The 19,117-nt window shown below is 40.2% G+C and overlaps 1 protein-coding gene across 2 annotated transcripts in view; it reads right to left on the bottom strand.

Moving 5' to 3' along the window:
- The window catches only part of LOC124393513 (WD repeat-containing protein 70), a 39,853-nt gene that overhangs the window by 7,133 nt on the left and 13,603 nt on the right, over positions 1–19,117 (bottom strand). For both annotated transcript variants that reach the window (XM_046861406.1, XM_046861407.1), the window contains exons 10-13: positions 15,454–15,628; positions 7,153–7,252; positions 6,472–6,556; positions 6,203–6,341 (exon numbers count right to left, since the gene is read on the bottom strand). In XM_046861406.1, the coding sequence (XP_046717362.1) occupies positions 6,203–6,341; positions 6,472–6,556; positions 7,153–7,252; positions 15,454–15,628 (499 nt within the window). The remainder of the gene's footprint in view (positions 1–6,202; positions 6,342–6,471; positions 6,557–7,152; positions 7,253–15,453; positions 15,629–19,117) is intronic.

Raw genomic sequence — 19,117 nt, 5'->3', positions numbered from 1 at the left:
ATAACCCACAGCAATGTACAATGAGAGGAGCAGAATAAACACTCGAGGCAGTGGAGGAGTGGAAAAGCAAGTTGACTTTTACTCTAAACAAGTGTTCGTGGTAAAGTGCGCAAAAGAAAGTGTTTGGGCCAGAAGCTACCTACAGGAGCATTAGAGGGTGTGTGGATGGGCAAAGCTGCTTACTGTTCAGCTGTTCAGACCCTCTTTGGCTCAGCTAAGTTCGCTTGACCCAGAATAAAGCTTTATCGTCAGCCTGCTGGGTCTGCCAGCCATGTGGGGAGGAGGACTATGGCTCAGCCTGAGCATATTGCAGATTCATTTTCATTATTTAGAAAATGTCGACACCAATCACAGACTTTTCCTTTCCAGAAATCTCTTTGTAACTATGACTCGATTACGTCATGTCACAATTGCATTCGTGTTTTGTTTCAGTGCATGTACACACACGAAAGGAAAACTGTTTGTTGGTGTACATATGTATTTATATAGTACTTTGCAAAAGGTTTAGGCCACCACCAGTTTTGTTGTTTTAACAGTTTCATGACCACCCATATTTATTTTTTTTCGGTCTTTTTATTTAAAAACTCAATTCCAAAAAAACTCAAGCACTAGGTAATTTTTTATTTTTTTTTAAATGCAATGATTTGCAAATCTCCTAGACCCTCATAGATTCTATTCACAATAGAACACATAAAAGATAAAATATTTAAACTGAGAACATTTACCATTTTAAGAAAAATATGGTAATTTACAATTTGATGGACGCAAAATGTCTCAAAAACTTGGGACAGGGCCATGTTTACTACTGTGTAGCATCCCCACTTCTTTTAACAACATTTATCATGTGTCTGGGAACTGAAATGACCAGTTGCTTGAGTTTTAGGAGAGGAATCGTGTCTCATTTTTTGTTAATACTGGATTCTAGCTGCTCAACAGTCCTGGGTCGTCTTCGTCATATTTTTCGATTTATGATGTGCCAAATGCTGGAGTCTGGACTCCAGGCAGGCCAGTTCACTTCTGCAGACATGCTATAAAGACATGTTGTTATAATAGATGCAGAATGCATTTAGCATTGTCTTGCTGAAATATGCATCCTGAAAAAGATGTGTACTTTTGATGGTGCCTTTTCAGATGTGAAAGCTGCTCATTTTATATGCAGCAATGTCCCCTCATACCAACAGAGATGCAGACTTTCGAACCGAGCACTGAAAAAAAGCCGGATGGTCCCTCTCCTCTTTAGTCTGGAAAAGGACTTGATTTGTCTGACCAAAGAACAGTTTTCCACTTTACTTAAGTCAATTTTAAATGAGCTTTGGCTCAGAGAAGATGGTGGTGTTTCTGGATCATGTTTACATATGGCTTCTTCTTTGCATGACTGAGATTTAACCTGCATTTGAGGATGACAAGTGAAATGTGTATCACAGACAATGATTTATGGAAGTGTTTTGGAGCCAATGCAGTGATTTCCATTACATCTGGAGTGTCTGCATTTTTTCCAACTTTTTTTGGAATTTGGGTGCTCTATGCCATATCCTTGCTGACTTCCTGTCTCTCAAAAAAGAAAATTGTCATCAGAAATTTCTTGTCATCAGGTTTCTTGGCCTTCCAGTCCTTTCTTTGTCACTGACCTCTCTTGATTCTTCAAAACAGCTTGAAAACTACAGCTTGTGTAACCAGTTTGTTTGCTATTTCCCTTTGAGAGCAGCCTTGCTGATGCAAAAGTATGATTTAATAATATCTATCTATATCTATCTATCTATCTATCTATCTATCTATCTATCTATCTATCTATCTATCTATCTATATATATATATGAAGTTCATCTGCAAGCTTTTACTTTTTTTAAGTGTAATTAACTAAACTTAAGTGTACATAATAAAATCAGTGTCAGACAGGCTTCATCCTTCAGGTTGCCAGCACTACACAAGCTCATTAATCAAAAAGCAGCACATGAGAATTCCGCTCCAGTGCAGCTCTAACACACCTCTGCTGGGGCTAATACGGGGCACTGAATCTCCAAATATAGCAGAAGGAGCATGAGCATTAACAAGCTTCTAAGACACGACTTCAGGATCCATGCACATGATGCCGAGCTGTTGCAGCCAAATTAATATAAATAAATATAAATATGACCGTTGTGGCATTGCAATATGACAAGTATACAAAAGCAGAAGCAACTTTTCTTGCTCTTCCATCCTCTCTCTTTGGGTGGGAGAAATGGGATCCTTTCTGCCGATTGTCAGTCATAGTGACAATAACCGTCTGTAAGCATGTGTAGGAGGAAGACGGCGGTTATTGTTTTGATTGTGTTATGCTGCCCTGTAATGCAGCAAGAGCAGAGGTTTGAAAAACATGCAAGTTTTGGAGGAAAGAAATTGCACCTACTGCCAAACGTCTACTTTATTTGAGTTTGATTAGATTGTAGAGCAACATATAAGATTACTGCCCATATGTGCATAGTACAAAAGTAGGCATACTGCTTAGAGCTGTATTTAATATTATTATCGCATTTGACAATTTCCTAGCGATGTGTGAAACCATATGAGGTAGGAGGTACCATGTGGTTCTCCTATAAACTAATAACCACCAGGAAAAGCAGGATGTTGTGGTATTGTTGTGCAGAGCATGTCCCGTCCCTTAAAGTATTAGTACTGCACTAAAGAATTGGCTGGAAAGCCACTTAAAAAGAGAAAAAAATTAAAATACACACGCTCATTAACATAGGAATAAATTGCTGCTATCGTGCTCGCTGCATCCGCTAAACCACTGGCAATCAATATTTTTTCTCAGAAATGTCTGCTCTTCATTGGCTAACAACTGTCCTGTGACAGAATGTGTTGTGCGCACACACACACAAACACACACACACACACACACACACACACAGTTTGATTTCCTTGGCAATGTGTTCTGCTCAAATTCTGAAGAATTGTGAAACCCTGCAGATTGAAAAACGTTAAACACGATTCATTTTCAGTCAGGTAATCCAACTCGATATATTTACATCAACTAATTTTAAGTTTACAATTGTCTCATTTATTAAAGAATGATACAGCCTTTTTGTCCGCTATCATTTCTAGTCACAGATAACGTTGGGGAACAACAACAATAGAGAGTCCTGTTACGACTTGTGTTAGAGCAGCCATAGACAGTTATTCCTTCCTTAAGATTTCTTACAGACAAAAACTGCTATTTTACATTAGCAAAAGAAATTTTCTGCTCTGAAGACTTTCCTGTAGCAGAAAACCTACTCACCTTTAATGTGCAAGAGACTTCTTACTAAAAGATTGTTCAAATATCAGCAGTTATACATTTAAAACTTCACTACTGTACTTGCATTAAGAAGTGTCTGACATACATGTAACTTTGAATTATCTGCTGCTAACGAAACGATGCGTTACAAATAGGCGCTACTGTTATAGATCATTAATCAGTTGGTTCTGACTAAATGTGAAAGCTGCCCATTTTCCAAATGTAAAAGCTGTGCATTTCATAGGCACTAATGCACCCCATACCATCAGAGATGCAGACTTTTGAACTGAGCCCTGATAAGCCAGATGGTCCCTCTCCTCTTTAGTCTGGAGGATGTGGTTTCCAAAAATATGCAAAATTCGATTTGATTCGTCGGACCAGAAAACTTACTTCTCTTTAATGTACTGGAAACTCCTTAATAAAAGAAATCCTAAATTTTTTCTATTAAATACCGCATGCATTAAGAAGTGTCTGACACATAATTGTGAATGATCTGTTGCTATAGAAAAGCATTAGATAATTAGATATAGATTATTAATCAGTTAGTTCTGTCCAATGGAGCTGGAGAAGGGAACATTGCTGTTGTATGTTTTTGCGCTAGTAAATGATGGACCAATACAAGGAAGCCTGGAATTGTAAGGATTCTCGCGTGAAGAGTCCAATGTGAGAATCCGATCCTTGCCAGAAAGCATTACAGCATTTGCAGGAATTACAACTGAGGCATCCCCTTTGATCTTGAATCTTTCCTAAACAGCGTGCAAGCTGGAGAACTGAGCCAGACTGAACATGTGCCATAAAGAGACTCTGTGCAGGCACAAAAGAAGATCAAGTAGACTCTGAATGCTGCAGCTAGATTTGCTGAATTCATAGCACCTTGCTGAAAGCACGGTAAAAAATAAAGGAATATATAAACCAGCCGCACCTCAACCTTCATTCCAAAGATTAAGGCTACGCTGTGGCAATGAGAAGAAGATTTGTGTTCAAGGTCAGTGAAGCATGCGCTGTGTACTGTAGCCCAGACAAACAAATACGCATGTGTGACACATGCTGTGAGAATGGCAACCGTGTGGTCTAGATGCCAGCCCCTAGGGCCCCTGTTAACAGAAAAAAACCGCAGGAATTTATCTACTCCGCTTAACAACAAAAGGAACGAAGCAACAGGCCAGATAAAGGTTTGAGGCTGTCAGAGATGTTTGGACGAATATTTCAAAATAATGCTCGGATGGCGGCTGGAGGAAACGTTTTTATCACGCCTCTGTCTCCATCCTTCTGCGTTGTGTCATGCACAGGGACATAGGAAGAAGTCAGACATCAAACGCTAAAACACCTGCATCATGTCCTAACGGATAAAATCCGCAACGGACAAGCTTTTAGTGGGTTCATGTGGTTTGATTACATTTAAGTGTATATATATTTTAGCATGAGCTAAAGCCTTTGTTCTGGCGACTCGGGTTTACTGTGTCAAACCTCTCCGTGCGTGGTGATATCTACAGAAATCTTAATTGCACTTAAACAGCAACTGTTGAGAGGAGGAACAAAAAAGGAAGAGAGGTTCTGTTTTAGCTGTGCTTACCCATGGTGCCTGTCTCTCGAACCCCAGTGAAGAATTAAACGTCTCGGCAGAATTTCACACCTCAGGAACGAGCCTATTTACCCCAAACCATCCTGAAAATGTGTTTGCCGCCACCCGCCTCCTAACCCAGAGCACGACCCCGCCGCTGCGGTTATGTCGAATGTTTACACCTGTATGATTGGTGGCCTTTCCCTGGCGCAGCACTTCATAAAGAGACGCCACTTAAATTCTTCAGCTGTCCTGCCGAGGACCTTAGATAAACATGATAAATAGCGAGCTCGCCAGGGTCGCGCCGGGGCAAATTATCCGATAAATAACTCACGCAGAGAGATCCGCCAGCATTTAAACGAGTGCAAAACGCCTTCCTCAAATAAAGAATATAAAAGGATACGCCCTACAGTTCTCGATTCTTTTATTTAATTAAAAAAAAGCTGTCGGGTTTAGAGAGCCAGGAAGTTTAGATGGGGTTTCCACCTTCGCAGTGAAGATGATGTTGAAGATGGGCAACCAGATGGAGGGAAAAGCTTTCGGGGGCCTCTTCAGACCTCTGTGTTATGACTAGAGAAGAAGTGACGGGGAAATCTAAATCCAAAGAGAGCTCCCATGACAAATCATCTCGAGAGCGCATTCCATCACGGATGGCCGAGGGAGCCGTCTTGGAGGCACTCACGCTTTTGAGATTTTCACCCAGACGTTCTCACTGAGAGTTCCTGATATAGATGTTTTGCTCGCATCAAACGAACACTCGAGAAGACAGCTAAGAAAGAGTTGTCAGGAAGGACTTTCTTTTTCTTGTAAAAGTTAAATAGATTGAGAATTCAGCAGGGTGAAGCATTTCATCTTGACAGAGCTTACTTTCAAACGACTGAAACAGTCACTTAACTTTCCAGTATTGATATTACTATGTTAAATCTATACGTAAAAGCAAGTGTATATTACTGTAGCAGTAGTTGTATCAGTAAGCACTCAGTGAATATTTGTAATTCTTAGCATTTTTATCCATCTAGTCAAATCTACAATGCGTTGCCAAGTCTCAAAGAAATGCCCTATTTAATACTAATGTGAGAAGAAATATCTCAGTTAATACTCAAAAAATCAAAAGACCTGCAAAACTGTCAATCATTCACAAAGAATATGCTGATTGGCTCATTTAAAGATTTTTGCTTAAAAATAAGCAATTTTTAATAAACACAGAGTTAAAAAATGAACCTAAACTAACATTTAAATCCATTAGCCGTAACCTTTTTTCACCACTGTCCACTACGGATGTTTTTCTGGGAGGTAAAAGGTCACCTGCAGTCGATGCATCATCTCAATTGTATTTATGGAAAATAAAAATAAGTCAGTGCTTTGTGTATACAGCTGGCACACACTCACCGTGCTAGCCACCTCGATCTCGTATACTTTCTTGAAGGACTCTCTGTCAAAGAAGACCAGTTTGCCGTTCCCTTGGTCGCGCTTCACTGAAGTACCCGTCACCAGGAGTTTATCGTCAGGACTGAAGCAGCAGTCTGTCCTGTGCTCAGACACGAGATAACACACAGCTTTATCAGCGATTAAGTGCTTTATTTAAAGCTGCTTCACTGGGTTTATCAACATGCTAGGATACCACGGCGAAGGCAGCCGCTGTGAATATTCTGGCTTACATTGGGAAGTATGAGCATAACCCTGTGGCAACATTCAGAGGCTTCTTGAAGTTGCGAATGTCCCATGTCTTGAGAGTGTCATCCCCTGCAAGACAGACAAAACAGAGGAAAATGTCAAGATTGAGAACAGTGCTGAATGCCAAGATGAGTAATTTGAACATCAATGCAAGAAGGAAAGAAAAAATATCAAAGACCTTCTTCTCTCTGCCATGTAATTGAATGAGACAGGGGGAAAAACTGAATAAGATCAATTGTGCTAGCGCCTGAATCAGACTCAGTGTACGCCACAGCGGTTTGAAAGACTGTTCTGAAGTCAGAATTCGCTCGGATGCATCACACTAAAGGCTGAGTAACGCCTTGACGGGGGATCTCCAATGACTCCGCTGACTAAAGCTGCATTAGATGAACACAAGCCAGCTGGGAAGTGCAAGCTCAAAGGAAGGCCTGTAATGCAAGCCAAAATTCGAGCGAGTGTGTCCATGTCAATCCTGCCAACCATCCTTACAGTTGCATGTCACTTTGGTTTTAGTGCAAAGAAAAGATCTTTATCTTTGCGCAACAATACGGCTTTGTGGTCAGGGTCAGACGTTATAACCTCTAGGTTAGGAATGGTTAGGGGTGAAATAGCAGCATTTTTGTCCCCTTCGGACAGCAACACTGTTGATGTAGAGCATAGCTTACCTCCTCGTGAAGCGAGCGTGGTTCCATCGTAGGAGAAAGTGAGGCAGGAGGTGTCTGAGCCCATTGCATGGGCTTGGCGGCAGTGGAACTTTGTATGAACCTGGACAGACCCCCAAACAAAAAAGAAAGAAAAAAAAAAGAAGATTTGTAAGTAAATAAAATCCACCACCCACATTTCTCATCCATGAGTGTGTAAAACATGTGGTGTGCACACTTTCCAGAGACCTAGAGAAGTTCCATTATCAGGTTCCTGCCAAGCCACTTTAATACTATGTGAAGAATTTGCATTTTGCCACTTAAAGTCTCTTTCATGCTCAGTTACTCCAAGTGGTTGTGAGCTTTTCTTATTTATAGTAGAGGAAGAAACATACTATACTTGACTTCCACCCAGGAAATGTTTGGTCCTCCACAATTCCAACACTGTTTTGATGTATGAGAGTATTTGATTAAAAAACGTGCGTCCTTGTTTACTTGCACGACCAGATTTCCGCCATCTTGTTAACATTACCCTTTCGGCGTTACATTCTAATAAAAATACCAACTTAGAAGGAATCAATATAATAAACATAAGAAAACCGATTTAACATTAATTAAACGATCACATGTCAGAATGGAGTGCAAAGTACTACTCTTCGCTGTTTAAAGTGGTTTTACTGCTGTAATAATTTGTACTAAGTCCTCTGAAGGCCAGATGTTCTCCTGAGGGAGGAGATGGCAAGCTTAAACTTCCCACTCAGTGGCGGTATGAAGAACCCAACACTCTGCCAAAGCAAGAGTCATGGACCAAAAATCTGTAGAATGTGCATTTGATATCTCAGAGCTCAATTTGAGCCACTTCCTTATCACTCCCAACAAGCGTGGGATCTAAAACACTTCCTAAAAGCAAAGTGTCTACAACGGACTGTAACAATGTTTTTTGACAAGTGCAAAGACACTGATTTGTTTTCTCTTTGCTTTACCTTTTATTTATCTTACCACACAGTATACACATAGCAATAAGGGGGGAAGAAAACGTGGGTCTCAGTGCTTGCAGAACTGAAGTGCTCACACATCCAGTAATTTCTGTTGTATGCTCACGTCCTTGTGCTATACACACAAATACCTCTCCGTAGGCACAATTCACAGAACACAGCACTCGTTTTTAGAGGGAAGAGCCAAGTTTCTAGAACAATCGCACATCTACGTGCCAAAATATATATGCAAATCTAAGTCTTTGCTACAATCTGCATGAAAGAAATCAACAAGGGAACAATGTTTTTACTATTAATGAGGCTGTTATCACGGCAACTCAGTTATAGCGTCACCATACACAGGCCCATACACAGCAATCTCAGTAATTGCAGCTTTTTAGTCCATGCTCTATATGGCGGTTAAAGATCTGGAAAACAGTTCTTATTCTACGTGACATTTATTGCTCTACTGTCATGTTTTGGCATCCACTGATGCACAGAGATAACAGTAAAGCCCCATGGCAGGAAATGAACATTAGTTGAACTGTTAATCCAAAACAGGCAGTAAAAGCCTCTATTCAGACCCATCAATAGCAGCACTTGAGTGAAAGACTGCAGAGTCACATGTGACAGGATGGATATGTGCATCATAGCACACGCGTCATTTCTCCACAGATCTATAAATGCTTGCTAATGAGCCTTCATTCACAAGAATTTTCTTCTTATATATATATACACACACACACACACACACACACACACACACACACACACACACACACACACACACACACACACACAACAATGTCTTAATGGTTAAGAAAGTCAGTTGGTTAAAATCCAGACTTGGTCTCCACATGAATAAATAACCAACGAAACTCATTTCCACATACCACCAGGAACCAAATCAAAGCCATTTTCCAATGCATATGCATATAAAACCCACGTCAGCTGTTAGTCATTAACACTATTCTAAAAACAAGGGGCATAATAGGCTCGATTTGGCCACTTTTCTTTTTAGCAGACAATAAGGTATTAACCCTAGTCCAAGCAGGTGTTCTCAAGATGGGCGAGAAAATCCATGGAATGCTATCTTAACCTTCTCACCTATCTATTTAAAAATGTAATTGTTCAGCCACAGAATGTGCCAAACCATTAGGAGCCTCTGGAATAATTCATAGACAGGTTTGTGGGGTATTTGTATCCTTGTGATATAAAAATAATTAATCTTAGTTTGTCTCTCCTTGATGAGGCAAAATGCACAAGCCAGGCTGCATAAATAATGTGAGAAGACTATAAAGGAAAATGGCATTGCAGCGAATAGACACTGAATAGCGGATGGAAAATAACAACAGTAATTGCAAAATGGAACAAAGAATGTGAGTAAAAGAAGATTCACTGTAAGCATGAGCAGTTTCGGTTGGATGTGTTGGGTGCAGCAATGAGGGTGGTGTTGGGGGGAGGGGGGCAGGGGGTTAATGGGGTAAAGTGATATCTCGAATCTAGTCAGTCTTCTGCAACAACTGTTGTTAGATTCTACATTAACTCCTTAAAAGGAGAAATCTCCTCTGATTCTTCTTTAAAATCAATCTTTAATAGAATCCATGATTTTATTTTGCAAAGATTTTCACTTTGGATTTTAATACTACATTATCCACAATAACATTCACCTACTGATAAGACTGGCACCAGCGAGATTCCATGCTAATATCACAGCCATCACCACAAGTCGTCTTGCAGATCACTAACTAACCGAGCCTCTGGGTCTCAGTGCAACTCCGACGTATACCTGCAGTGCGTTCTGGAACATCCTGAAGAAGTTTTCACCTAAGACAGCACTACTTCTAAGCCATATTATACATTAATGTGCAGAAAAGAAGCTTGTTTGATAATTGAACAGCAAAATCTGTTCAATTAAAATTTATTTAAAGACCTGTGAAAACAGGTAACATGATGATGGAAAGATTAATTCATTAACACACAGGTGATGTCCTGAAGTACAGGGTGATTGTAGTGCAATCTTCAGCATCTTCAGCATCTTCAATATATAATTATCATGACCTGAGGAGATAAAACTGCTTCACACACTTTAAGCTACATATTACATTTCCCAGAGCCCAACGCTGCTCTTCGCCAGACCAATTTTCTTTCGTCTAATTGCTCCGTGTTTCTTCCGCACTCTGCTGCGTCGCCCAAGCTGAAAACACTACTGTATCTGTCTGTCAGCACCTGCTCAGTGCGTTAATGGAGCATGCCTGTGCTGATTACTAAAAGCTCGCCAGACCCACTTCGTTTGAATTCATTCATGACTGCGCAGGGTGTTGAATTAAGAAAGAGTTGGTACATTGGCTTCTTATCTCTGTCAACTATGTCCCAATAAATGTTTTTCAGGGACTAGAAATTCTAACATATAATACTCTCCAACTTCCACAACCTGCAAGCACAAAGTCAGCCAAGACAAACGTTTTAAATTCAGGGTAAGACACACACATGGCTGTGCAAAAATGCTCATACTTGCAGGTTTAAACAACAAATTGGATAGTGACTTTTAAAATTTAAGTTTGTACAGCTCCATTGAAGCAAAGCAGGATTTCGGAGGCCTATCCTTTAGCTCGGCAACTTCTCCAGTTTCAGTGCTTGGCAGCAGAGCACGTACGACCCTGCAGCTCCTGAAGGTCATATAAAGCTTTGAGGGTACATTTGGCCATGCAGAGACATTTGATAAGGTTTGACAAGAGAGCCCTGAAGCAAGAGATTTGATTAGGTTTGACATGGCATATTCAACTACCTTCTTTAAGCCCTCTCGTGATGGTAGAAAGGTTGTTGCTTCTACCAGAGATGAGAAAATGGGTCAGGATTTGCCCTGACCAAGAACCCCAATTATTTAGGATCCAAAAGCAGACCTCCAACCTATGAGTTGATCAACTGTAGCATCGAAATAGGAATCAGCCAGAGCGAATTTCATGCTCTTTTGAAAAGTCAGGGGAAAGACAGCTTGGTTAAGTCTCAAATTAGTATTTTACATAAATAGTTAACTGCTGCCATCATATTTAGTGTCAGTACATCTTGAGACATATGAAACAAAAGAACATGCATTACTTTTCCTCAAATTGTATTGCTTGGTTTAGACTAAAATGACAGAAATTTTAAAAAGTCTTCCTCTTGTCCCAAGAAGTTTAGACTTTTTATAGCTCAAGCATTATTATTTATAGCTAAGGAGTGCTACTACTACTACTTAAGTAATTAATTTGACATTTCCTCACTTTGTTTCTGCAAGTAAGGCGTATATAAAGACACTGAGATTCAGCAATGACTGGAACGTGGTTCTCGATCCAAAACCAGAGTAAATGTTGGTCGGCCAAATCTCAGACACAAAGTTGGAACGTCTCCTTCGTTTTTATGACCCTGCCTTGAGAAAACTTTTCAAGTGTGAGCAAACTTGTCCAGATGTTTGGTTAAAAGGAATTCAGTCAATACCTTCCAGCAAACTGAGAGGAACCCAATCTAATTGTGAAACTGGGATGTTTGCTGCTTGTCAGAAAGTCCTATGTCATTTCCATGGCTGAGACTTTTTCCCCTGCAGTTTATTCTTTTGATTACAAGAATGGTCTCAGCTGCTGGGCCTTCAAGCTGAATGGTGTATTAGGAACAAGAGGAATGTGTGACTATTGGTATGGATTGGGAAGAAAGAGAAACTTCTGGAACACACACACACACACACACACACGCGCATTCCAGAAAGCTTTTAAACGACGGTGTGTGTATATGCAGTGTCTTGGATTTTTGCATGCTGCTGACTGAGAAATAAGAGCAGCTGCTCAGGGCTTTATATTCAAAACACGTGGTCCGAGCCAGAGCTAGATACAAGTCAGTGTCAGTGAAGGGGGCACTATAGAAAGATTCACAAATTGGGTGGGGGGAGGGGAGAGAAGGAACTGATGGTTCCTGATTTATCCCTGATGGCTTGATCCTATTTTTCGAGGTTGATCCTGAAAAAACCTTATGGAATAACAAGGAAGCGGAGTGCATAGTTCTGGGAAACGTACGGCAGGAAAACTCTGGAGGGAGCAGAAAGTCTCAAATCCCCAGCCAAGCTGTTTTACTACACAGTTTGGCTTCAATATATTTCAATGACAATAGACTTGACACCTTTAACAGTTGGGCTTGGATAAGATCTTTCTCAGGCTCTGAGCTGCATCCAAGTTTAGCACCTCCTTCCTTCCAAAAACAGTTAAAGTCTATTGAAAGCGAAGAAGGTTAACAGGCATTTCTTAACGTGCTCAGTGTCACCCCAAGATTTATTCAAACATCAAACGTAGTTCCTCAAATGCACCCGTCCAATAACGAGCAGCATTACTGAGGAAAACACTGCTCTGATCCACTGATGCATTTCATCACGTTAGGAAAGGACAAAAACTATGCCAACATTCCGAATTTGATGACAAATTCTCGGCAGCAGAAAAGCTTTCCAGACATATGCCGATTAAGTAACGTTGATGAAGGAGTGTTTACACGATGTACAAATGGTTGTCACAATAAAAATGCCATGTGGGCTACAGACACTTTATTTCGATACAATCTACAAACAAAAGCTTGTTGTAGGGCTTATGAACAGGGGAGTTAGTAAGTCACATGACCATTACACGTATGTAGGCTAGAAACAGGCAAGTCCTATATTTAAATTAGTATATGTAATATATGATTTTGGTTTGGTTTAAATACATTTTCTCGCAGATTTCTTGTACTCACTGTAATAATAAACAAGATGACCTTTTTAACAATGCTAAAAGTGAAAGTCACACGAGAATGCATTTCCTAGAACCCATTAGAAAGTGTATCTGGAGCTGCGGAACGCAGGCAGATGCCAGAGATGTTTTAGGAACAAACAAATCAGCATTTAACCCAAGTAATACCAAAAGAACCATTGCGAACGACATCAAAAAGCCAACAAAGTCCGGCAATCATACTTGTCTATCCCAGTAACAGTAAATGGTACTCGACCGAGTTCAACAATTAGTATTGTATTTCTACATGTCCAACATATGAGTAATGGCTGAGGCATCGGCTTAAAGAACAAATCTCAGTGGTATGTTATTATTTAGAATGCACTTTGAACATTCAACATTGTTAAAAGAAATTATACTTCATGACGCAGTTATGAAGTTGGACATATTGAAACAATGCAGAATTTACCTCCTAACCCTGCTATAGAACCCACATTTTATTTTATGACCTTTAAAATATAAAGGGGGAGCAGGGTGTCTAGACCACATCGGAGAGGACGGGGTATAGACCAAAGCCTGAAGCTTGAAGAAGCAAGTTGTTATTGTAAGCTGCTGGGGAATGCTGGTTAAATATTTAGCTTGTAAAAACAACCTGCAATAAATTAAAAGTTCTTCGCCCAACATTTGTGGGTCAGTGGCTGCAAACTGATGCAACTAGAAAGGGGTCCGAGATCATGGTCTGGAGTCAAGGCCAGTCAATGTATTAGATAAATAATATTTTTGCATTCACATGCAAAATTTACATATTTCGTTCAACCACGTATCGCAAAATGGTTCATAGTGACACATTTGCTCAGTCCTTCATCTCCTGTCTTGTTTAAGGTACCAAAAAGGTTCACAGGTGTAATATTAGCCAAGCCTGCCAAGCCTTTAGCTACTATATGGGCAAACGTGGTAGCATGGATGAATACCACATTGTGCCGCTTGACATACTTATTCTGTCTTTGTCCATAAAATGCAGAACACGGGCCAAGCAGCCAGGAATGCAAGACACCTGGGGACATCCTCTGCTATCTAAATAGAAATAACTTACAGCCATTGACATGGGGGTCTGCAGAGTGTTAAGGCTGAGCTCTTAAGTCCTTCTTAAATAAATATCACAGGAGGGTGAGCCTTTAGCCAAAAGGTGGTGGAAAGAAAATGAAAAATGTTATCAAAGCCAGTTCATTTCTCGTTTGGGGCGCAAATTAACTAAAAAAAAAACCAAAGGTAGTTTTAGTTCCCACACAAAGAAATGCCATGAAGTCTACTAGTATTCCCTTTGAGATCATTAACTACCCTGTTCTACCTGTTTGCAAACAAGATCTAAGATTAAGGTCTATTGATTACCACTGACTGCTACCTGTATTCACTGTTAGTATCTAACCCAAAAATGCTATTTGTCAGATCCCTTTCGAAACAAAGCATCACCTGGTAATTTATTCCAGGTCAAGAGTAGTTATAGATGATGATGGAGCAGTCTGAACACTAAACAGAAAAATATTCAAGGCTCTGACCAGGAGTGTGGCTTTAATTCAGGTCACGTTTTCAAACATTGCCATGGACCACAGGTGCAATGATCCCGAGTACAGCTCAGTGTTTAACCTTTACTGAAACTGACGCACTGTTCTTTATTTGAAGCAGGTGACTAGGGTGCCAAAACATACAAGTTGAATGTCTGAGTCAACGAAATCAGTTTGATTGAGTGTAATTAGCTACTCGACCTATAATTAGCCCCACAGGATACATCAATATAACTCTCTTCAATCATACCACATTACTAAAAACGTTTCTCATCAGACCCTTATCAGACCTTTCAAGAAGATATACATTACGAAGAACACAAAGCTTCTGCAATCGTTCTGCCAAAAGGCATTGAACCTGTCTGCCTGCAGTTTGGTTACATAAACTGACAAGATGAACCTGAATCACCCCTAAACACACACACACACACACACACACACAAAATCCCAAACCAATACATTTTCCCAGGTTCAGTGGAGCTCACCATCTCTGGCTCTATAACAGAGTAGCTTAGATGATCTCTGGGTCATGCTCTGAACCAAATACACACCACCAGTCTACCCTCAAGGGTGAACAAAAGGCAAAGATCCTAAAACAGCCCCACATCTGCTCTGAGAGCAGTACAAGTCAACTCTGACCACGGTCTCTATTCATCCATGTCAGGCCTGATACTAGGCAGGAGGACACCCAGGCAGCTTATTTACAGAGCAATGCTTCCGTAACCTTCACCTTCCTGCTTCCTAACACTGCACAGATCTGGTCAGTGTCACTGGCTACACTAAACACTGACCCTCTGTAGTACCGGTCAAGACATTTGTTGACCTCCTGTTCCTGTGCACCAGGATGGGGAAGACTGTGGCCAGAACTGTTTTACTGCATTTTTACCTCTGTAAATAATTTATTTTCCTTTGAAAAAAGGGGGCAGCTTAACTTTGGCAAGCATCCAAACCACGTCAACATCCATACGATAAGCAATAAAAAACAAAAGTACACCAAAACCACTTTTTAATTATCTATTTCAATTACAGGAATTCAACATGACTTTAAAACAGTGGAGGACTCACGCTTAGGTTTCTGTCCCAGATCTGGATCGTGCCGTCTTGGCAGCCTGCGGCGATCAGCTTGCCATCACGGCTGTAGGTGCAGCAGGTGGGGGTGACTCTCTTGCCCTGTGTCGATCGAGGCTTGAATACAGACTTGTGCTTTTTCTCATTGTTCAGGTCCCAGGTCCGCACGGTCCTGAGCAAAACAAGAGGCGAAAGAACAATGGCAAAAATAACTGTGTGTTCCGTAGACATTGGAGGGAAAAAAAAAGGAAAAAAAAGGAAAAGGACATTTGAAAATGCTTTTTTTAACCATTCGGAAATTTAACAGCTGGATGCAAGCATCTACTATTGGGAGGGTGTTGAAAAACCACTCAGCCACTATGATCACTTTGTCCGGTTCTCAGCCAATATTGCTGAAATATTCCATCAACAAAGAGGAGTCATAAAAGAATAGAGAGGAGTAAGAGAAAAGAGGGGTATGGGAGATCAACATTACAGGCTTATTCGGAGGTTCCATGAAATTCCAATTTTCTTCTCTACAGCTGCTGAACACATTACAGATGTTAGGGCAGGACAGAAGAGGAAAAAAGAAGTAAGAAATAAAAACATAATAGCCACATGGATATCTTTAACATTGGGGATTTTAAGGGAGAGGAAGAAAAAAAAACCTGAAACAAAATATAATGTAATTACCAGATAGCAAACGGTGCTTTTTTTTGTGCTGGATGCTGACACACCTGATGCGCCAGGCTTACACAGCTGCCAGAATGCAAACAAGCACAAAAAAAAGAAAAAAAAAAATCGGCATTCAAAAGGGAAGGGTAGTGCCAGTTGGGTTCTATTTAGGTCAGACCACAGGAGAGAAGGCATGCTGACATGATGGACAGGGTACACAGGTACAGCAAAGGCAGATGCAAAGGAGAGAACACACAGTGGGTATGAATGGGTTAGGAGTAAAGACAGAATGTTACGGCTATCAGCAAAACATCTTTTCACCTTAGTTACAAAGACGAACACAACAATCATGAGGTCATGGTCTGCTAAGACAAATAATGACCTCTTTCTTGTTTGTTGTTGTACAAAAAGGCAACCTCACTATTGACTTCAAACCACTCAAACTGGGGTATTATGAAGGAAAGAAGAGACACATCAGAGGGGAAAGGGTTGATGGCAAGAGGTCATGGTGAGTCAACCCGTTCAAAGATGAGCCATGCCAAGCGGACAGGACCGGCAGGCTGAGCGTGTCCAAGTAGTTTTCCATACCACCGTCTTGCTTTAACTAGCTATGACCCCTGATGTCAGAGGGGCCTGAATGCACCGTAAACACAACGAGAGCTACGATACAAGCAAGGATTCCAGCACACTGACATAGTGATCATGTCTAAACAAAAGACACAAATGTCCAAAAGCCTGTCTGTGGATGCTGATTAATTAGCCACATAACTGACATCTATTGCGAGCTGTAAAACACACCATGAATTTCATTAACTAACCAAAAACACAAGCCAATTCCAAATAAATTGGGACACTGTAATATTATATTATAATTTTTTATAGTTTTTTGCTCTAAAACCGAATGCAATGACGATTTGCAATGACGAATGCAATGACCATTTGCAATGACAATTTTCAATGACGATTTGCAAATCTCATAAATCTATATTTTATTCACAAAAAAAACCCAAAAAACATACAAACTGTTTCAACTGAGGAAATGTACAATTTTAAGGGAAAAATAAGGCCAAGTGTCCTTAAAATTAAACCGTTGGAGAAACCTTTTGCATTTGACAACTTGACATCTTAGAGAGGCAAAGTCTCTCAGAAGTAAATATAGGCAGAGCTTCACAAATCTGTGAAAGACTGATTGTGGAACAATTTCAAAATAATTTTCCTCAACATAAAATTGCAGAAAAGTTGAATATCTCATCATTTACAGTACATAATATAATCAAACGTTCCAAAGAATCTGGAGAAATCTCTGTGCACAGGGGATGAGTGCAAAAAATTAATATTGGAGACACGTAATCTTTGGGCCCTCAGGCAGCACGGCAAATAATACAGTCATTCTGATTCTGTAACGCATCCCTGCATAGGCTCATTAACACCTCCGAAATCATTATCTGTGAACACAGTTTTGTCATATCATTTACAAATGCAGGTTAAATCTCTATCATGCAAGAAGAAGGCATGTGTGAACATGATCCAGAAATGTGGCCATCCTCTCTGGGCCAAAGCTCATTTAAAATGTATTGAAGCAAAGTGGAGAACTGTTTCTTACAGATAAATCAAAAATTAAATGTATTTTTCAGAGAGGGACCATACTGCTTGTTTTCAGAGCTTAGTTAAAAAAAATAAATAAATAAGACATCTCTGATGGTATGGGTGTGCATTAGTGCCTGTGCAATGGGCAGCTTGTACATGCTGAATGGTATATACAGGTTTTAGAGCAAAAAAAAATTCTTTAATCCAGAAAACATATTTTTAGAGAAAGCCTTACATATTTGAGCAAGTCAATGCTAACTGCATACATCTATTACAATAAAATTTCTTTGTAGTAGAATAATTCGTGTGCTGAAGTGGCCTGCCTGCAGTCCTTTCACCATGTGAAAACATTTAGAGCAGCATAAAGTGAAAAATACAACAAAGGAAACCCAGAACTGTTGAGTAGCTAGAAGCCTGTATCAGACACATTTAGGAAAACACTCCGCTCCCAAAAACATCAGCAACTGGTCTCCGCAGTTGGCAAATGTATAGAGACAGAAGACGTGATCAAGAAATAGTTCTCATGTTAATAACATGAATACATTCGCTTTGACTAAACGCAATAGACAAGTGACTGAACAAGGTTTTTGTGATAATGTGCAATCAGCAGTGAGCATGTGATGTCTGAAAGGCACTTAGGCTGATTAGTGACCTTAATTTAAAGCTCCATAACTTTAGTACACCAAGATAACAGAACATCAAAACCAATAGTCAAGAATGGCAACAACCACTGGATCATTGATGATCAATCCTGGACGCTGAGAAGAAAAGATCTACTGATGACGGCAGTAACGGCCGAGTGTAACTGTGACAGATGGCTCCACCTGTCTCATATGTCCTGCCTCTGCACTGTTTACATAGGATTCTCCTGTGCACGTCGCCCGTTCTATTCAGTAACACAACCTTTTCTAGAGCACAAAAGAGAACAACTGAAAAAGTCATCTGGTTTGCTTTACAATATATAAAAGCTGAAGATGACCAGTTTTAACTTGAGAGCACGAGTGATCCCGTAGCCTCATGGTCATGGCCAGTTCTCTTAGTGCTTTGCAGATTCTTTTCATTTTCTTTAAATTATAAAATGGAAGTGAAGCATGTTTATCTGAATCTTTCTGGAGTGACATATCTTTGTGGGGTTTTTTCTGAATTGCTTACTTGTTTAATATGTTAATTCTAACCGCACTGAAAGGGAACGCGATTAAATACGATAGCAATACAATCCCGGTCATGCGTAGGTAGTTTATGAACCAACACAGACACACACCCCACCCCCCCACCTTAACAGATGCTATCTTGCCCAAAGCTGGCGTTTATGCCTGCAATATACAAGTGGTTGGAAAAATTCCCCAGATGGATGGATAAGGATGTCAGTATAAAATAGTGGCTGATCAAAGCAGAAGCATGGGCTGAATGGTGTGGAGTG

Source organism: Silurus meridionalis, chromosome 11, assembly GCF_014805685.1.
Source record: "Silurus meridionalis isolate SWU-2019-XX chromosome 11, ASM1480568v1, whole genome shotgun sequence".
Classification (NCBI taxonomy): Eukaryota; Metazoa; Chordata; class Actinopteri; order Siluriformes; family Siluridae; genus Silurus; species Silurus meridionalis.
Note: the sequence above shows the minus strand (reverse complement) of the source record. Positions and strands in the feature narration are given on the sequence as shown.